Source organism: Callithrix jacchus, chromosome 7, assembly GCF_049354715.1.
Source record: "Callithrix jacchus isolate 240 chromosome 7, calJac240_pri, whole genome shotgun sequence".
NCBI lineage: Eukaryota > Metazoa > Chordata > Mammalia > Primates > Cebidae > Callithrix > Callithrix jacchus.
Genome location: NC_133508.1, coordinates 75,969,006 through 75,987,087, shown reverse-complemented (window position 1 = coordinate 75,987,087; position 18,082 = coordinate 75,969,006). Strand labels below are relative to the sequence as shown.

The following is an 18,082-nucleotide window of genomic DNA, read 5'->3' as shown; positions in this document are numbered from 1 at the left end:
CCCCAAAAGACTCCAATAATCTATTTCCCCTTTCCACAAAAAATTTGCCTAGAAATCACGTTTTTTGCTCCAGCACGCATTTTTGAAATACTGTCAGTGACTATTTGATTTCCCTAAACCCCCACTAAGTAGTTTTCTTCTTAAGTACAAACACATCTGTATCCGTGTTCTATAGATGTCTTCTTGATGCTGTCACCTTCAAGTCAATATATGTGTGCCAATAAAACTGATTAACTCAAAATTTCCAGCTGACTCTTCCCTGTCACTACTACTGCCTACTGTAAGGTATCAGAAACCTGTAACAGGCAGTAATCCCCAAGGGTTGTACCATACTTTTGGTAAAAATGTACTACTCTATAGATTTCCAGATACATACTGACATATCACTGTGAACTTGGAAAGAAGCTATTGAATATGGGATACTTATGCTCAATTTCAAAAAATTGATATTACCATATGTGTATCAAGCTGTTCCCTAGCAGTTTCAGGAAGTCCTCCTGTGGGCTTAGATGCAGAAAGCTGGCTCTCCATTCTAGTAAGTTCCAAGAGGAAATCTTCAATTTCACTGTGGAAGCCTTGGGCCTTTTGAGAAAAAGATATATCAACAATGTCAGTAGTCAGTTCTCAGCTTAAAAAGTAAACTTTCCGAATGATCATATGAGGAATTTATCTTGAGGGAGGAATTTTGGGCTGCTCTCCAGCAAAGCTGTTCTGTTGCTAGATTAGCATGGGGCCAATATTATTGTTTTTTGTTTTTTTTTTCGTTTTTGGCGGGGAGGGGGCGGAGTTTTGCTCGTTACCCAGGCTGGAGTGCAATGGCACGATCTCGGCTCACCGCAACCTCCGCCTCCTGGGTTCAAGAAATTCTCCTGCCTCAGCCTTCTGAGTAGCTGGGACTATAGGTGCGCGCCACCATGCCCAGCTAATTCTTATATTTTTAGTAGAGACAGGGTTTCACCATGTTGACCAGGATGGTCTTGATCTCTTGACCTTGTGATCCACCCACCTCGGCCTCCCAAAGTGCTGGGATTATAGGCGTGAGCCACTGCGCCCGGCCAGGGCCAATATTATTGTAAGAATCTAGCAGAGTCCTTCAGACCTCACTATAACATATTATAGATGCCTGATATAATCAGATGAATTGACTATATATGACTAAGGTATTGCTGAATAGGGAGATAGCTGACTTGATCCAAGAAAAAAAGGGAATCTGTTACAGTGACGATCTACTAACTGAATAGTAAATAAAGAGACTGAGCTACAAACTAATTCAAAAAAGAACTACCCAATCAAAAGCTGTTCTTTCCAGGTAAGTTACAACAAGGTCTGAACCTTCCCCTCAAGACATAAGGGATTCTTTGGTTTTCAAATTGCTCTCTTCTGACTTAGGCTTTCTGTTATCTGCACAGCTCTTCCTACCTTACTTGGATGTCACATATACCTGCTGCAGAGTTGACTGAAGCTGCTGCTCCCTCTCCTCTGTTTTCTGTAACACTGACTCCCAGCATTGGTTCATGGTTTCCAAACGGCTCCTTAAGCTGCTAGCATCATCTCCAGCACTGGATTCAAGAAGCTCATTGCCAGCTTTGTTGACTGTTTCCACTGTGGCTTGATGAGCCAAAACATCATTTTTTAAGACCTAAAAAATGTTGAACAACATAATTTATCTCTATAGATATCGTCAAACTTGGTTCTCTAAGAGGCTTCCGGTGGCAATATCTGGTCTCAAATCAACAGAATTAGAGATGCAAAAATGAAAATACTTACATGGTGTTTTGCAAGCTCAACTTCAATGACTTTTGGGTCTCCACTTATTGGTCTTTGAGCATCTAACAACTCTTCAGTGTGAGTCAGCCAACTCATTAGTTCCTCTAAGGCATGTTGGAACTGGCCAAGGGCCAAGAGAGCACCTTCTAGTTTGTGCTACTCAGGAAAAGATAGAAAGAGAACATTCACTAAGAAATTAGAAAAGAACAGAGAGTAGTTCACTGATGTCATCTACAACCTGCCTTACCTGTCGGTGGGCAATTTTCTCACCCAGGTTCTCCCAGAGGTGTTTGAGTTCTGTCAGTGGTTCTCGTATAATGTCTCTGTCCGTCTCATCAGTAGCTTTCTTTAACATCAGTTCACCCTGGTGATTAAGCTTCTCCATCTCAATTTGCTGTTGGTAAACTTCTACTTTGAACTCCTGTCAAACACACACTCAATGTTAACATCAAATCAAACCTTTAAACACGAAAACAACTCTTCTTCAAAAGCCATACCCAGATACAAACCTTCATTTCATTTAACTGATCTTTAACAGTATTGAGGTCAGTGCCAACAGGGGGCATGGTGCAGAGTTTAATCACAGTGTTATCTAGCCAGTCAAACATAGCCTAGAACAAAAGACATGTGAACAGTAAAAATTAAAACCAGAAGAATTTGGGAGACAATTAGCATTATCCCTGCTAATATAAGAACACATAAATCAAAACACCTTGTGCTGTTTGTGATTTTTAGGTAAGTGGCGCAGATAAGGAATAATGATCTTTATTAATATGCTGATTTAATAATGGAGCCAATATTATCAAGATAATGTTCAAAATAAATTACAATTTGGAAATACTAAATATGAATAAAAGCTAAGATTTCTCAATCCCAGCTAGCAAGCTCATGATGTTGTGAAGCAACTGTGCCAAAAGAAATTGTGCTTAAAGATAAAAATGGCAGAAAGAGTAGGAATTCAGACAGATGTCACTACTTTTTTTCACTACAAGTGGGAAACTGGCTAGATTTGTGGAAACAACACTATCTTAGGTCAGCAGTCCTGTGAGGTGATCTACTCTTGTGCTGAATCCCAAAAATGACAAAAATGGCAAAAAACAGAACCTGTATTTCCTTGGTGGTCCCCTCTTGGCCTCTCACCTGAAGAGTGTCCTGATACTGCACAGCAGCTTGCATAGCATCCTCAAGTTTTTCTAACCTCTCTTTCCATGTTTTGTTTAAGTTCTCCCAAGCATTATTCATCTAGGGGAAAAACATTCAATCAGATTCTTCAATCAATACCACTCTTCAGTCTGAGCCCACTAATGTTCTAACTGAATGCCTCATCCGTTTCTCCACACCTCATCAATGCTCTTCCTCACTTCAGGCTTCTCAGTTTCTCCACAGGCAAAAATCAAATCTGCTCCAAGAATCCGAATAAACTCCAGCTCCTCATGCAGACCGTCTGTCTCTTCCTTAATAGTCTACATGTAAATGAACAGAATATAAGCCAAAACAGAAAGCAAAACAGAACTTTCCAAACTGCAAATTTGATTTATACCCCATCAACAGCAGATGCTCAATATAACTGTCAGTTTCACTTATCTAGACACTAAAGCTTCAGACTCTAAGTGGTTATTTTTTATATATATAAAATATATGACATATAGATGTATGTATACATAAAACAGTACAGAAAAGGTACCATGAGCATCAATAATTTACCAAAGGTTCACCCCTTCCTGCCTCCAAAGAAATTATAATCAACAGCTAGAAGTCTATTACAGAGAAACGTATCAAGGGTAAAATAATACAGTACAAGTCACACATTTAAGTGCTGACAGTAGATCTTGAAAAAATTCTGTGCCAGATCCTAAAAATTGGCTCATGGATTGGTACTGACCCAAGGTTGGGAAGGAAAGAATTTCTATATGAAAAAATAGCTGAAATAAAAGTAAGAAATAAGAGAAATAACATCAAGATATGCTTGGCTTATGCTAAATGGACAGTATGAGGTGAGAAACGTTGTTAGTAAAAAATAAGACTCTTGGGCCAGGCACAGTGGCTCACACCTGTAATTCCGGACTTTGGGAGGCTGAGGTGGGAAGATCACTTGAGCCCAGGAGTTAGCAAGTCTGGGCAACATGGCAAACGAAACCCCATCTCAACAAAAACTAAAAATATTAGCCAGGCATGGTGGCATGTGACCGTAGTCCCACCTACTAGAGAGGCTGACGTGGGAGGATTGCTTGAGCCTGGGAGGTAGAAGTTGCAGTGAATCAAGATCGTGCCACTGCAATCTAGCCTGGGTAATACAGTGAGAACCTGTCTCAAAAAAAAAAAAAAGCCCCAAAAGACTAGAAAAAAGTATGTCAAAGTAACAATTGTTATCTCTAGATAATGAGTCCAAAATTGATTTTTATTTTGTACCATCCATTTTTCTGTATTTAAAATATGTACTATAATGAGTAGGGTTTTTTTAAAGTGGAGAATTTCTCAACTTAAAAAAAAACTTTAGGCCTGGAGCAATGGCTCACACCCGTGCACTTTGGGAGGTTGAGGCAGGTGGATCACCTGAGGTCATGAGTTCCAGACCAGCCTGGTCAACATAGTGAAACCCCGTCTCTACTAAAAATACAAATTAGCCGGGCATGGTGGCGCATGCCTGTAATCCCAGCTACTTAGGAGGCTGTGGCAGGAGAACCACTTGAACCTGGGAGGTAGCAGTTGCAGTGAGCCGAGATCACACCATTGCACTCCAGCCTGGGCGACAACAGTGTAACTCCGTGTCAAAAACAAAACAAAACAAAACAACTTCAAAAAAACCTTTAAGGTACTCAGTCTGGCTAAGCAATTAATATTCCTTACTTTGATTTGATAAAGTGCTTTTTCTAGAGAACAAACACCTAAAAGAAAGGGTTTTGTTTCCTTCTTACCTCAGCAGCTTCAACCTGTTGTTTGATGATGGATGGATCAATGCCTGGGCTTTCCAAGTCATGGACGATATCCTGGGTGTCTTTGATGGTGGTCAACAGAGCTGCCATGTCATACCAGAACTTCTCTGCTAATTCGAGGACATCAAGAAATTTGATTTCTCGCTCTTCAGCCCGAGCTTTGATGTCCTCCCAGAAGAATACCATTTGATCCAATTTATCCTGGATTTCTGAGGAGGTTAAAAAAAAAAAAAGGAGAAATGAATAGGACTTCTCTAAGAACCTGAAACTAGTCTATTCAGAAAGTCCATCTAACTCTGACCTTTTCAATGAAACTATCTTTAAAAAAAATGCTAAGCATTTTTCTATTTTAGGTTTATTATTTCTTTTCTTTCTTTTTTTCTTTTGAAATGGAATCTCACTCTTTTTGCCCAGGTTGGAGTGCAGCGGTGCAATCTCGGCTAGAGTGCAATGGTGTGATCTTGCCTTACTATAATCTCCGCCTCCCAGGTTCAAGAGATTCTCCTGCCTCAGCCTCCCGAGTAGCTGGGATTACAGGCATGTGCCATGATGCCTAGCTAATTTTTGTATTTTTAGTAAAGAGGGGGTTTTGCCATGTTGGCCAGACTGGTTTCAAGTTCCTGACCTCAGGTGATCCACCAGCCTCGGTCTCCCAAAGGGCTGGGATTATAGGTGTGAGCCACCGCACCCAGCCTATTAGTTCTACACTAGCATTTTCCTCTTACATTGGTCTCCCACATAAAGGGATCACAGAATTAATGCAAAAATGAAGTATCATCTACTATAAACGTAGTACTAAGACAGAAAACCCCTAACTTACAAAAGGGCTGAGATGAGAACTCTGTTTCCAGTGTTCTGTGTTCAACTTGTATGTTTCCCATGCAAAGTGTTACAAAAGGTAGCTATGTTCTACCCACTATTGATACTGTAGTTTACTCACATTAGGGGTTAAAGGAGCTTTTGTTTCCTGGCCTGGGAATCTAACTACCAATTGTAATCTTGTTTCAATGAGGAAATGTGTTCTGAATGCCAAATGATTTTCCAGTGACTTTCTGGAATACTCATTACTGGGGACTGCCTTTCCATTCAAGGAAATAAACGATTGGGTAGAATGCTGAAGATAACTACAGCCTAGAATTCATTCTGTTGAGTTTCTTTAAAAATAATGACAGTCATCAAGCACCTTTTGCAGCCAGATCCTTGTCTGCTCCCTGAGATCGTCCAATGAGCTCCTCTCCACGGTGCTTCAAGGCCTCAAAGGATGGCTGCAGTTTTTCTAGCTCCACAGTGGCACTCTTATTTTCACTGATGCACTCTCTGATCTTGTCTACTTCAGCAGGGATCAGTGGTGGCATACGCAGGCGAGAGGAAAGATTCTCCAGTGTCTCCAACATAGGCTCAATTTTATCATGAAACTAAACAAACGTTGGAACATTACCATCACAGCATACCTCATCACTCTTCTTGAGGAAATGTTAGGGAATAAAGACAAGATATTGTCCTACTACTGTCTAGGATAACAGCCTAGTGGCTGTTAAGAAACTGTTTTGGGCCAGGCATGTTGGTTCATACCTGCAATCCCAGCGCTTTGAGAGACTGAGGTGGGCAATCACCTGAGGTCAGGAGTACAAGACCAGCCTGACCAACATGGTGAAACCCTGTCCTTACTAAAAATATAAAAAATTAGCCGGGTGTGGTGGTGTGCACCTGTAGTCCCAGCTACTAGGGAGGCTGAGGCATGAGAATTGGTTGCAGTGAGCCGAGATTGTACCACTGCCTTTCACCCTGAGTGACAGAGTAAGACTCTGTCTCAAAAAAACACAAAAACAAACAAACAAAACCAAAACTGTTTTGGGCATAGTATACCAGAGCTGGCCCATTAGAAAAACAAAGCCAATATTTATTTTAAGAATTTAAATATATTAATATACTAGAAACCAATTCAAATCTTTAGTGCTGCCACAATATTTCTCCTATTCCAACTAATGTAACAAAAAAGGGACAAGACTGTGAAACTGCTTAGAGTCAGTATGTCAACATCTGAGATGACAGTTGCATGCAACAGACTAGACCAACAAATTAGATGCCCTCCACCAGCTGTGTAAATGGATGGGGAACTTAATATGCTACATGGACTTGTAGTTTAAAAGTATCATGGCATGCTTAACAACCCACCTTATGGAACAATGAGAGAGAAAAAAATGTTGGAATAATGAAAGGTAATTAAGGAAGACCAAATCTAACCTTATTCTTAAAGAATTATTACCTTACCACTTTTCTGGTACTTTGAATAACATGACTGTAACTGAAAAGTTCTCATTAAAATTTGCTGCAGAGAGGGGAGAAAAGAGAGCAAAAAATAGGCTTGCCTCCTAAGAAAAACCTATCTCAAACTAACTCTGGTTTTAGTTAGAGAAAGGCTTATCAATTTCAAGTGTCCTATAGAAAAAACACGGTGGGACTTCTTAACAATATCACTTCCCATCACTCTCTCACTTCAAGGTTCCACCCCAAATGAAAGTGGCATAATAAACTGCTCTAATTAAATTTATTCCAATAAAGTTAAGGGAAATTTCCTTATGGGTAATGACCTCAATTTTCAGCATTATAAGAACACCCTAGTCCCAATGGGGATAGGAACCTTACCTCTGTAATCTGTAATGGTGGGCGCGGTCAACACAACAATGAAATGTGACGATGTGGGGAAGACAGGAGCAGGCAGCAACAACACAAAGTAACACATTCCACAATGTGAGTGAGAGATGGGACGGCAGGTGGGGGGAGAAACTTGAGTAAGTACAAATATTAACCAAGAATATTGACTAAACATAGGAATAAAATACCCAGACATGACAACAGTACCACTAAGGGTAATATATTAGTTGAAAGTATGTAGTTACATGCTTTAAACTCCTCTGCTGGTGGTTTTTGCGTCTTTTTGGCTTTTACTACTCCCTACTCAAGCATCTGAACTATGAGTTGGCTGGTTGCTTAAGAAAACTAATGTGTTATGGCTCTAAAGCAAAAAGTAACAGGCCCAATAAGAAGTATTTTTTTGAGGTAGTCACTGCTTTCAAATCTGCAAGATAAATTTATCCAAAATCATCTGCTAAAAGGATCACCACAACATAAAGTTTTCAGAGAAACCATCAACAGACGATATGTACCAGCCAAGATGTATTTCACTCTCCTTAGAATGCCAGTATGTGAATGTTCCTTGCAATAAAAATGCAGATAGGCTAAGCTTTCTGTTCCATCTACGAATCATGTATTATAAACATGCTGGTCTGGAAATTCCTGAGCACAAAGGCATACCTGATACAGAGACCTCTTGTTTAGCAGACAGTTGAAGGTTATGAGTGTCAGACATACACATACCTGTGCAGATTGGGACACAGCCTCATCCAGAGCCAGGGCTCGCTGGCGCACCTCCTCCTTTATTTGGGCATACATGTTTTCTGCATTCTGGTATTTTTCTTCCACCATTTTCCCTTCCTCGGGGTTTAATTCCTTTAGCTGTGGGCCTATCTTTAGTAGTTTGTCAATATGAGGTTTGTGTTCAGCAATAGATTCCCTTAATTGCTAGGTAAAGAAGAATTAAAACATAATGAGTACTTTTATACCAGTTTACTTATTTAGATACTTTGATCAGAGCTAAAATCAACTTTAAGAAAAGGAACAAACAAAATTGTTAAAATCCAGCAAGGCCCAGCATCTCATCATTTATGAGAAAACAAAACAACACCTAAATCTTAGGTTCTAACACTACCCAATTCTCTTAATTTTAAAAAGTCAGTTATGACGCAGCTTTCCTGAAAACATCCTCTCTTCTCTCCCCACCACCTGTGTCATACAAATCTACTCCAGCCTCTTCTGTACTCATAAGTCCTTCTATGTAGTCTATTTTACTCTACATAGCTTAATAACTGTCTACCTCCCCAGACTGAGATACCAAGCTGGATAAGCTATGAATAGCAACATTTTTGGCAATCCATCCAACCACTCCTTGACTTTACTGCTGGCTACGTCCAGTTTATATCCTTCCACTTACAGGAATAGCAATAAGCACAAGCCATAAACCAAAAATAAACATTTAAAAGTGTCGTTAACTATACAGAGCAAATGCTTTCTGACATTCTCTCACAGCTTTCACTCCAGTTGGTGCCTAAGTAGAAAGTGCCACCCAACCATACCTTGAGTGTAACAGCATACCACTGTCCCCTGAAATATTTTAAGTTCCATTGATTTTTAGTTAGTTCTTGAGCTCCATCATACCAAGGTTCTTGACATCTCTATAATCTTAGTGTTTAATCAATTTATATTAAACAACAAAGAAAATAATTCATATATATATTATGCAAAGAAATTCTAACTGATTAAGAATTAACTTCATAATACAGAACTTGCACCTATAGACACTAATACATGTTGTTTTTAAATAAATTATAGAGAATATTTTAGAGCAATAAAATGAAACTTGGCATGCTCCTTACCCTCATTTCCTCTTGCTGATGCCTGAGCTGCTCATGATCAATGGCTGGAGGGGGTAACTGTGCTATTAGTGTCCGAGTTTCCTCAATCCAGGGACTGAGCTCTTCATAAGTTTCCCAAAACTGGTTTACTAAGACCTGGGCCCGCTCTAGGCGGGCATAACGATCTGAATTGAGTAGGCTAATGGCTTCATATTGCTCTATTAGAGACTCCGTCTTTTCCTATGTGAGTAAAAAAAAAAGGGATATTACTATCATAAACTCTTAAGAAAAAAATAGGTATATATATATATTAAAAAGTCTAAAAGAATATACAACTAAATTATTTTAAAATCTCAATAAAGAGTATAAGTGATTTTTATTTTCTTCTTTATACTTGCCTGAAATTTTCTAATTTTCCTATCATATATATTTTATTTCTATAATTTTTAAAAGATAAAAATTTAAAGGACAGTAAAATAGTACTAGAAAAACACAGCAAAATTAACCTTTCAGTAATGACACACAACCTTAGCTATAGCATTATTATTATTATATATACATTTTTGAGACACAGTCTCACTCTGTCACCTAGGCTGGAGTGCAGTGGCATGATCTTGGCTCACTGCAACCTCCGCCTCCTGGGTTCAAGTAATTCTCCTGCCTCAGCTTCCCGAGTAGCTGGGATTACAGGCAACCACCACCGTGTCCAGCTAACTTTTGTATTTTTAGTAGAGATGGGGTTTCTCCATGTTGGTCAGGCTGATCTCAAACTCCTGATCTCAGGCTATCTGCCCGCCTCGACCTCCCAAACTGTTGGGATTACAGGTGTGAGCCACTGCGCCCGGCCAATATAGTGTTGTTATAATGGATCAGTTTAAAACGGAACATCTAAGACGCTACGATGGAATTTTTGCCCAACAAATTTTACCTGTCATTTTTCTTCTGATTAAAAAAAAGTCTCCAGAAAGCTGCCATTTATGTTTCAAATGTTTAGGATGAGTAGCTTAGTTTATGAATATTTCTAAGGAAACTGTGGTTAACCATATCCTTTATAAAACAAAACAAAACAAAACTTTCTACAAACTCTCTTGACCAATTCTTTTAAAAATAGGTATGACCTTTTAGAAGGAAATGAAGAAGGAATTAATATCTGCATGCAGTTCTAAAAAAAATCTATCATAAATACCTTGAAAAGTCATTCAAAGCTTGCTCCCTGTGGAGTGAGGATAAGTAGCAATTCCTCCGTTAAAAAGAATATGGATTTGCAATATATTTCACATTATACAGGATGGTTGTTTTAGACATTTGTGCACACAGGGTTAGGATTCTGAATTCCCTAGAACATCAAGCTGGACTTTAATAACAATTATAAGAAAAGTCCAGGAGGAAAAAAAAAACCCTTAAACCATCATTTCACAATTGTGCTTTTAATTCACCACAATCAAGACAGGAACAATATGGCAAGTAAATAAATGTAATTCACCTGTAATACAGCTTTCTGCTCCTCCCCACATGTGCCAAAGATTTCACCACGGTGACTGAAGAGTTCATCCATTGAATCTTTGTGTCGAATAATGTCAATGGAGAAAGCCTTTGAAAAGTAAACTGTAGTTAAGTCAAGAAGTAAAAAGACCCTTATCCTGTGTTTCTAAATGTTAGGACACAATCTATGATAAAGCTACATCAAAAATTGTTCTTATATAGTTTGACACTTTGCTTATCCAACATCATCTTTAGCTTCTTTTTAGTAGCTTACAAAAATTTCTACTCGCCTAAAAATCACCTAGGAAATTGCTAATTATTCTTTTTTTTTTTTTTTTTTTTTTTTGAGACGGAGTGTAACTCTTGTTGCCCAGGCTGGAGTACAATGGTGTGATCTTGGCTCACCACAACCTCTGCCTCCTGGGTTCCAGCAATTCTCCTGCCTCAGCCTCCCGAGTACAGGCATGTACCACAGGCATGCACCACCACACCTGGCTAATTTTGTATTTTTAATGCAGACAGGGTTTCTCCATGTTGGTCAGGCTGATCTTGAACTCCCGACCTCAGGTGATCTGGCCACCCTGGGCCTTCCAAAGTGCTGGGGTTACAGGCTTGAGCCACTGTGCCCAGCCAGAAATTGCTAATTATTCTTTCCTGGATTAATAGGCCTATTTTTCTTTTTCACAAAGCAAAAAAAATTCTTCCTCATCTCAACCAAGTATGTATAAAATTAGTTTCTATTTACTATCATGCCATTAAATTATTCCACTTGACATGGGATAGTCAGAAACTCTCCTAGTGACTCTAAGTTACTGATGATTCTTTAGCTCAGGACAGGGTGGGCACGTACCTTCTGTACCTGAAGCTGAGCTGTGGTCTGGTCCTGTTCCAGGCGAATTGGACCCAGGGCCATTAGTTTCCGTTTTGTTTCAGCAACCCAAGCTAGTTCTGCATCAGCAGCTTGCTCATACTAATAGATATATTAAAGAAAAATAAAGAAATTATATACAGCGAAGTCTCCTTCTTAGAACCATAATTTATTCAACACAACAAGGCCTGATTTTCCGTAATACGGTTTATATATCACAAAGTAGAGTCAAAACTGGGGAGAATTTCATAAAATCACAAATCAAGGTGCAAACAAGTTAGAATTGATCATATTTCAATTTCTTTAGAAGTTACAGAACCCAGTTATTGTTTCTATAGCTAGAAATAACAGAAATCAATCTCCTTCAAAAGAAATATTCCTCTAATCAGTGTTTTCATGAGACTACACTCTTCCTGCCAATGCTCTTTCCTACCCAGACATGGAACAGTAGCAGGTTTAGTCAGATGTTTAAATATAAACCTAATATGGCAGTAGACAGCAGAGTCAAGTTAACTTGGAAGTGCTTGCTCAGCTGAAGCAGCATTAAGACCCCAGAAGAACACCACCTTTTTTTTTTTTTTTTTTTTAAGACAGATTCTTGCTGTAGCGCTTGGCTCAAATCTCTACTTCCCATGTCTCAGCAATTCTCTTGCCTCAGCCTCCCAAGTAGCTGAGACTACAGGCAAGTGCCACCATGCCTGGCTAATTTTTGTATTTTTAGTAGAGATGGGGTTTCACCATGTTGGCCAGGATGGTCTCAATCTCTTGACCTCATGATCTGCCCTCCTTAGCTGCCCAAAGTGCTGGGATTATAGGCATGAGCCACCGTGCCCTGCCTAACAACAGATTTTTAAATGCTTTATGTAATAACGAAAACCAAAAACATGTTCTACATGACTGTTGTTTCATGAGGGCTCCCCGATCTTCCCCCCATCCTTCCCCTCAGAGACAGAGTCTTATTCTGTTGCCCAGGCTGGAGTGCAGTGGCACAATCATAGCTCACTGCAGCTTCTAACTCCTTGGCTCAAGTGATCCTGCCACTTCAGCCTCCCTAATAGCTAGGACTATATAGGCACATGCCATCACACTTGGCCAATTTTTTAATATTTCTGTAGAGATGGTGTCTCATTACATTGCCCAGGCTGGTCTTGAACCCTTGGCGCCTCAAGGATTCTCCTGCCTCAGCCTCCTAAAGTGCTGGAACTACAGGTGTGAGGCCAATCTCCAGTGCCTGACCTCCCCAATCTTTTATCTATTCCTCTTCAACTTTGCCAGTATACACTTATATTTAAAATAAGCTTCTCCCAAAGCACAGTAAGTTTCATATTGAAATACCTTGCCAAGATTAGGGATAACGCTAAAGACACATTGGGAATATACTTGCACTTGGAGCAAACTGCTGTGTGGTTCAAAAAGCATACAATTATCACTATGATCTTAAAGCGTTATATTAATTTATTTTTTGTACTATGGCACATTAAAAGGTGTGTATCCAGCTACACGAAAGAACAAATGACCTTTTTTTCCAGAAAGCAGGAAGGAAAAAAGATCAAGGGAAATACGACACCTGTGTTTACTCAGAAGGTTCTATTTTAGATAGCTCTGCTATTTTGGTTTGCATATTTCATAGTAATTATAGTTCTTGATTCTTTCCCCTCTTCTATCTAATGCTAAGAGAGTTAATTATGTCAAACTAAGATTGTGATCATTTGGAACTTTTGAATCTAGGTATTATCTACTACTCCCATCACCATCGGCCTTCTTAGCAGGGCATTAACTAAGAAAAGGCCTCATGTAGATTCTTCTCAAAGTACTTCTCTACTAAAAGGGGTCAAGTATTTTGGTCAAAACTGGATCCATCCTCACAAACTTCTACCCAATCATTTCCCATCAACAAAACATATTTATTCCACCAGATTTAGCTTAAGCTCATTCTTATTTCTGAGTCTGTATTTATGTGGGTCATAGTATTGTATCTCACACTTCAATATTGTCTAAAATATAAATGCAGAGGTGTTATAAACATTACCTGTTGTGATCTCTGAATAGCAGCATCAATTTCATCCACCCTTTGTCCAATAGTGTCACTGACTAGTTTGTACTGCTCGTTAGCATCAGACACAAGTTTATCCAGCCCTTCTCTGGCTCTCCAGGGCACCAGCTCTAAGAGAGCACGGCTCACCTCATTCACTGTGTCCAACACCAGCCTGTGCTCCATGACCTCCTTCTTTAATTCCTAAGGAGGGAAAAAGAGTTTTCAGGCCATACCTTGCTAAATAAAGCACATCAGCAGCTGTGCTGGGTGGAAAGTGCTGTCTCCACCACACATCCCAGCAGGACTCTGACCTCCTTCCTTCAGTTATTTTTTTCTCATCTCAGATTTTTCAATCATTCTGAAGCCTGACTTTAGACTTCACTGTTGCTTGCTTAGAATGGCCTGTTAAGACTTTTTGAGCCAGACTATCTCTGGGTTAAAAACTAATACTTCCTTCATCTCCTTACTTCAACAGAAATGATAAATAATGCTTTAACCAAAGGCTCAGTATTTAACCTAAGGAGTACTTATATAATATTTCTATGCATCTAGAACTACACTAGATCTTGCAGAGAGATCATATAAAACCATGACACATTCTTAGAAAATAAATAACAGATGTAAGTTATAAAACATTACAAAGCAAACTTTTTAGGGATTTGAGACTCAGCTTCTTCTTCATACAACACGTATGTAACATATATGTCTTTATGTCAAATCTTACTGTCCAGGAGTAAACAAGAAAGGGAGGGCACACATTTTTACTTTATATTTAAGGTAATGGTTGATAACACTTAAGGATTCTGACAAAGAGGAAGTCTTTTTTCCTTTTATACTAAAATGACAGCTCACCTTCTGTCTTTGCTGAAACTGGGGTATCTGCTCCCCTGTGGGTGACTGTCCTCCATTGGCTGCCAGCTCCTCCTCCACCTCCCTCAGCCACCCAGTCAGTTCCTCGTAAGTAGACTGGAACTTGGTGGCCAGTTGCCGGGCTTGCTCTAAAGTTCTGAGGGCCTTGGAGCTAGTAACTGTGATGTCTGCATAACGAGTCTTTATTCCATCTAGTTTCTCCTGGATAAGTAACACCTCCTCACCTGTGGAAGATAGCACACAATTACTCATATTTAAGAGATCTATGAATGAGGAGTCTCTGAGCCCCTTTTCTTCAAATCAGAGCTTTAATTTCACAGATGCTCTCTCTGTGGCAATGATTTTACCTATCCCATACTAAGGGTAAATGGAAATAAACTTTCCACTTGATAAAAGAAGCCACTTCTGAATTATTAAAATCTGAGTTCGGCTTCAAGTATTTCTAGATGTTCCCAGCACCTTTCAGTGGATGCTGGCATTCAGGATACTGAAGGAGAGGAGGAATCATTATCTATAATCGGATGTGAGATAACTTTTTAGTTTTCAAAAGATTTAGCAGGCAACAACCTTTTGGAGCACAGAGCAAGGAATATAATCAGTGAATATTAAGCTTCTCATATATACGTATAGAAGAGGCTAATGCAGGGAACTTCTTTCCTTGGATACATGATTGTCATTGAGACCATAGAGGTGCTAAGAGACACACTTTTCAAAGTACCTGTGGTTTGTTTTAGAAGAGCCTGACCATTTTTAATAGCTTGATCTACATTCTTCTTTCTATTAACAATTTCTTCATTTAAAGCCTGAAAGAAAGGATTATCATTAATACCAAAACTATGGTACTACAACGAAAACAAAATGTGAGACCTTTAAGAGACCAAATTTAAAGTAAAGAGATTAACCCTAGTTTAATTTAAATATCAGATATTTGATCCCCTTATTTTCTCTTTGGTTAGCCCATTGACTATTCAAAATAATTAAATCAAATACCTATAGGCAAGCTTTCCTATGTGCTGGATGAGAAAAATTTTAGAATTACATCAGCTTTATCCATCTATTGGTACCAAACCTGAACCCAAGAAAGGCAGAAGTGAAATTCAGCAAAATTGTCTACTGTGTCCAAAATAAGGAATAAACAGAAAGTTCGAGAAGAAATTCAGTAAGAACAGATTGACTTAAATCAGAATCTAGGTTAAAAACTCTCTTCATATTTAAAGCTAATGAAGCGAAAGAATCAGACTATCAGAAAAATTACTTTGCCTATTTTTACTACTCCCAAACAGATTTCTAAAAAATGAAATGAAAAAGGCAAACTCTTCTTTCTAGTAAGATGACACAGAATCCCTGGAATTTGAGCAAATCCAGAAATATCCTAAAAGTTCTAACTGTATGATAAAATCCTGGGCACTACATTCTCTTTCATAAACTGCTCAAATAGAATCTTACTGACCCATCATCTAATGATGTAAATCATAAGATGGAGTTCAGATGGGCCCTGACTATACCCTGTACCATCTTCTAGAATTATTGATTCAATTTGTTAAATATAAATATTTCCATGGACTCATCCAAAAACAGATTAGCAATCAGCATCAAGTCCGCAAACTATGCACTTGTGTATAAAATAAAGTTGAAGTGTTTGCAATGATGAAAAAAAAGAAAAGAAACGAAGAGGGACATGAATCAAAATAAATAACTGAGTAACATAACCAATAAAAATGGAAACATGAATACCAGGTGGTCAGCATGCTGTTTGTGCAGGACATCCTGTTTGAAATCCTTTACGAACACTGAACTGAGCTTGTCCTCAACCTCAGCCAGCCAGTTGAGCACCTCCACCTCATCCTCCCCAAATAGCCTAGCATTAGCCAGAGCTTGGTCAAGCAGGGCTGCCTTCCGACAACAGCGGTCTTGAATCTCCCTGTATCGGGCCTGCAATGAGTCTATCTTTTCAGACAGCACACCCTGCTCTGCAGATGTCAGGGAGGAGAGGGACTGCCCAATTTTGACTGCCTGATGCACATCTGTTGCATGGTTTTCTATGTCTTCTTCCAGAGCCTGGAAATCCAGATGGAAAAAATGAATAACAGAAACAAAATAAATGAAAACTAAACACAAAATGAATAGCAAATGATACAACAAATTGAACAATTATAAAATTCACCTATTGAAGGACAAAAATAATACAAAAATTGGGAACAAAAGCTGTTTATTCCAATGGTAGCCTATCAGTCCATTTCATTTGTATTTCAAGAATGTGACATTTCCAATTAATAATCTGACCATATTTTAAGTTAAACCCACAAAACAAATATCTTCTAGAATGCTGCAGACAGTTTTCTCATTTCTAGGATTTCTAATTCCAGTTTTCTGTTTTCATTTACTGTAACCACTTCCTACCTTGTGCCGAATGATCTGCTGCTGTATTTTGGCAGTCTGAGTGCCAACAGGTTCTGAGTTAGCAAGCTTTTTCTCTGTGACCGATAAGAAATCAGAAATAGGCTCAGCTGTCTCATGGAACTGTTTGGCCAGAACCAGGATGTCTTCCAGCTGTTTTTGCCTATACAAATATATAGAACAAGCTGTTCAGGCAAAAAGTCACATTAAGACTGATAATAGTACTATACTCAGTAAAAGAATAGTCTTTACCAGGCACAGTTTAAATACCAGTAGTAAACAGAACATATATTATGTAGCATTTCTATGTTTTAAAGGACTTCACACAATTAACTTATTCTCATTCCGTCATAACCTTGTAAGGTGGACAGAATAATTATCCCCCTGTTATAAAAGAGAAAGTTGACACAGAAGGCTCACAGAAAGATTTGTCCAATCACCCGGTTGAGTAGCAACAGTAGAATCAAATCTTCTAATGTTCTCCTTATACCATATTGACACAAATCAAAACAGAATGTAGCATGTATATCACCTGAACATGTGACTAAAATAAGGTTTAAAGGAGTCAGAAAGTCATCTGTTTTCATTCTCTCTCTGTGTCACTACTACATTCATTTGTGAGTAAAGAGAATATTTGAAGAGTAAAGACAGTATATTGCCTATGAACTAGAACTCTCTTCCCAAATCCCTCAAATCCAGTCAGGCTTCTGAGTGGTCATTTCAAGCCCCAAAACCTAACTTTGAATACAGATTTAAGGCAAAAAAAACAAAAAAGAAACAAACAAAAAAACCCTCATACTGGCTGGATTTGCCAACACAGAAAGCAGCCAAACAAAAACAAAAACAAACAAAAATGGACTTCACAGCTCACTTGGAATCTTAACTCTTGTTTAATATAACATTCATACTAAGCTTGGTTTTTCCTTGGATACATGATTGTCTTTGAGACCATAGAGGTGCTAAGAGATGTACTTTTCAAAGTACCTGTGGTTTGATTTACTCTATAAAATAAAAGCAGCAAATTACACTGGGGAGAGGAAGTCTGGATATTGGAGACAGCCTGACAAGGAACAGACAAGAAAACAACCACAGAACTCTATTAGCACATAGATTAACAATGAAAGATCATAATGTTGTCTTTGAATTACTAAAAACAGACTAAAAAATATGGCATTTGAAGAGGCCTGGGAGTATATGATGCACTAAGTTCAGCAAACCTTTACTCAATACCTAATTTACGCCAGGCCCTATGCTAGTT

At 38.7% G+C, this 18,082-nt stretch overlaps 1 protein-coding gene across 16 annotated transcripts in view; it reads right to left on the bottom strand.

Annotated features, from left to right (window-relative positions):
- The window catches only part of MACF1 (microtubule actin crosslinking factor 1), a 319,804-nt gene that overhangs the window by 41,872 nt on the left and 259,850 nt on the right, over positions 1–18,082 (bottom strand). For 15 of the 16 annotated variants that reach the window (XM_078331310.1, XM_078331314.1, XM_078331308.1 and 12 more), the window contains 18 exons: positions 16,828–16,987; positions 16,162–16,485; positions 15,146–15,230; positions 14,410–14,651; positions 13,552–13,758; positions 11,505–11,624; positions 10,656–10,763; positions 9,194–9,412; positions 8,079–8,282; positions 5,884–6,115; positions 4,683–4,909; positions 3,108–3,230; positions 2,908–3,009; positions 2,277–2,378; positions 2,015–2,188; positions 1,768–1,923; positions 1,442–1,639; positions 454–582 (listed from right to left, as the gene is read on the bottom strand). In XM_078331310.1, coding sequence (XP_078187436.1) covers positions 454–582; positions 1,442–1,639; positions 1,768–1,923; positions 2,015–2,188; positions 2,277–2,378; positions 2,908–3,009; positions 3,108–3,230; positions 4,683–4,909; positions 5,884–6,115; positions 8,079–8,282; positions 9,194–9,412; positions 10,656–10,763; positions 11,505–11,624; positions 13,552–13,758; positions 14,410–14,651; positions 15,146–15,230; positions 16,162–16,485; positions 16,828–16,987 — 3,112 coding nt within the window. The remainder of the gene's footprint in view (positions 1–453; positions 583–1,441; positions 1,640–1,767; positions 1,924–2,014; positions 2,189–2,276; positions 2,379–2,907; positions 3,010–3,107; positions 3,231–4,682; positions 4,910–5,883; positions 6,116–8,078; positions 8,283–9,193; positions 9,413–10,655; positions 10,764–11,504; positions 11,625–13,551; positions 13,759–14,409; positions 14,652–15,145; positions 15,231–16,161; positions 16,486–16,827; positions 16,988–18,082) is intronic. The other variant, XM_054259177.2, reaches the window with a different exon arrangement.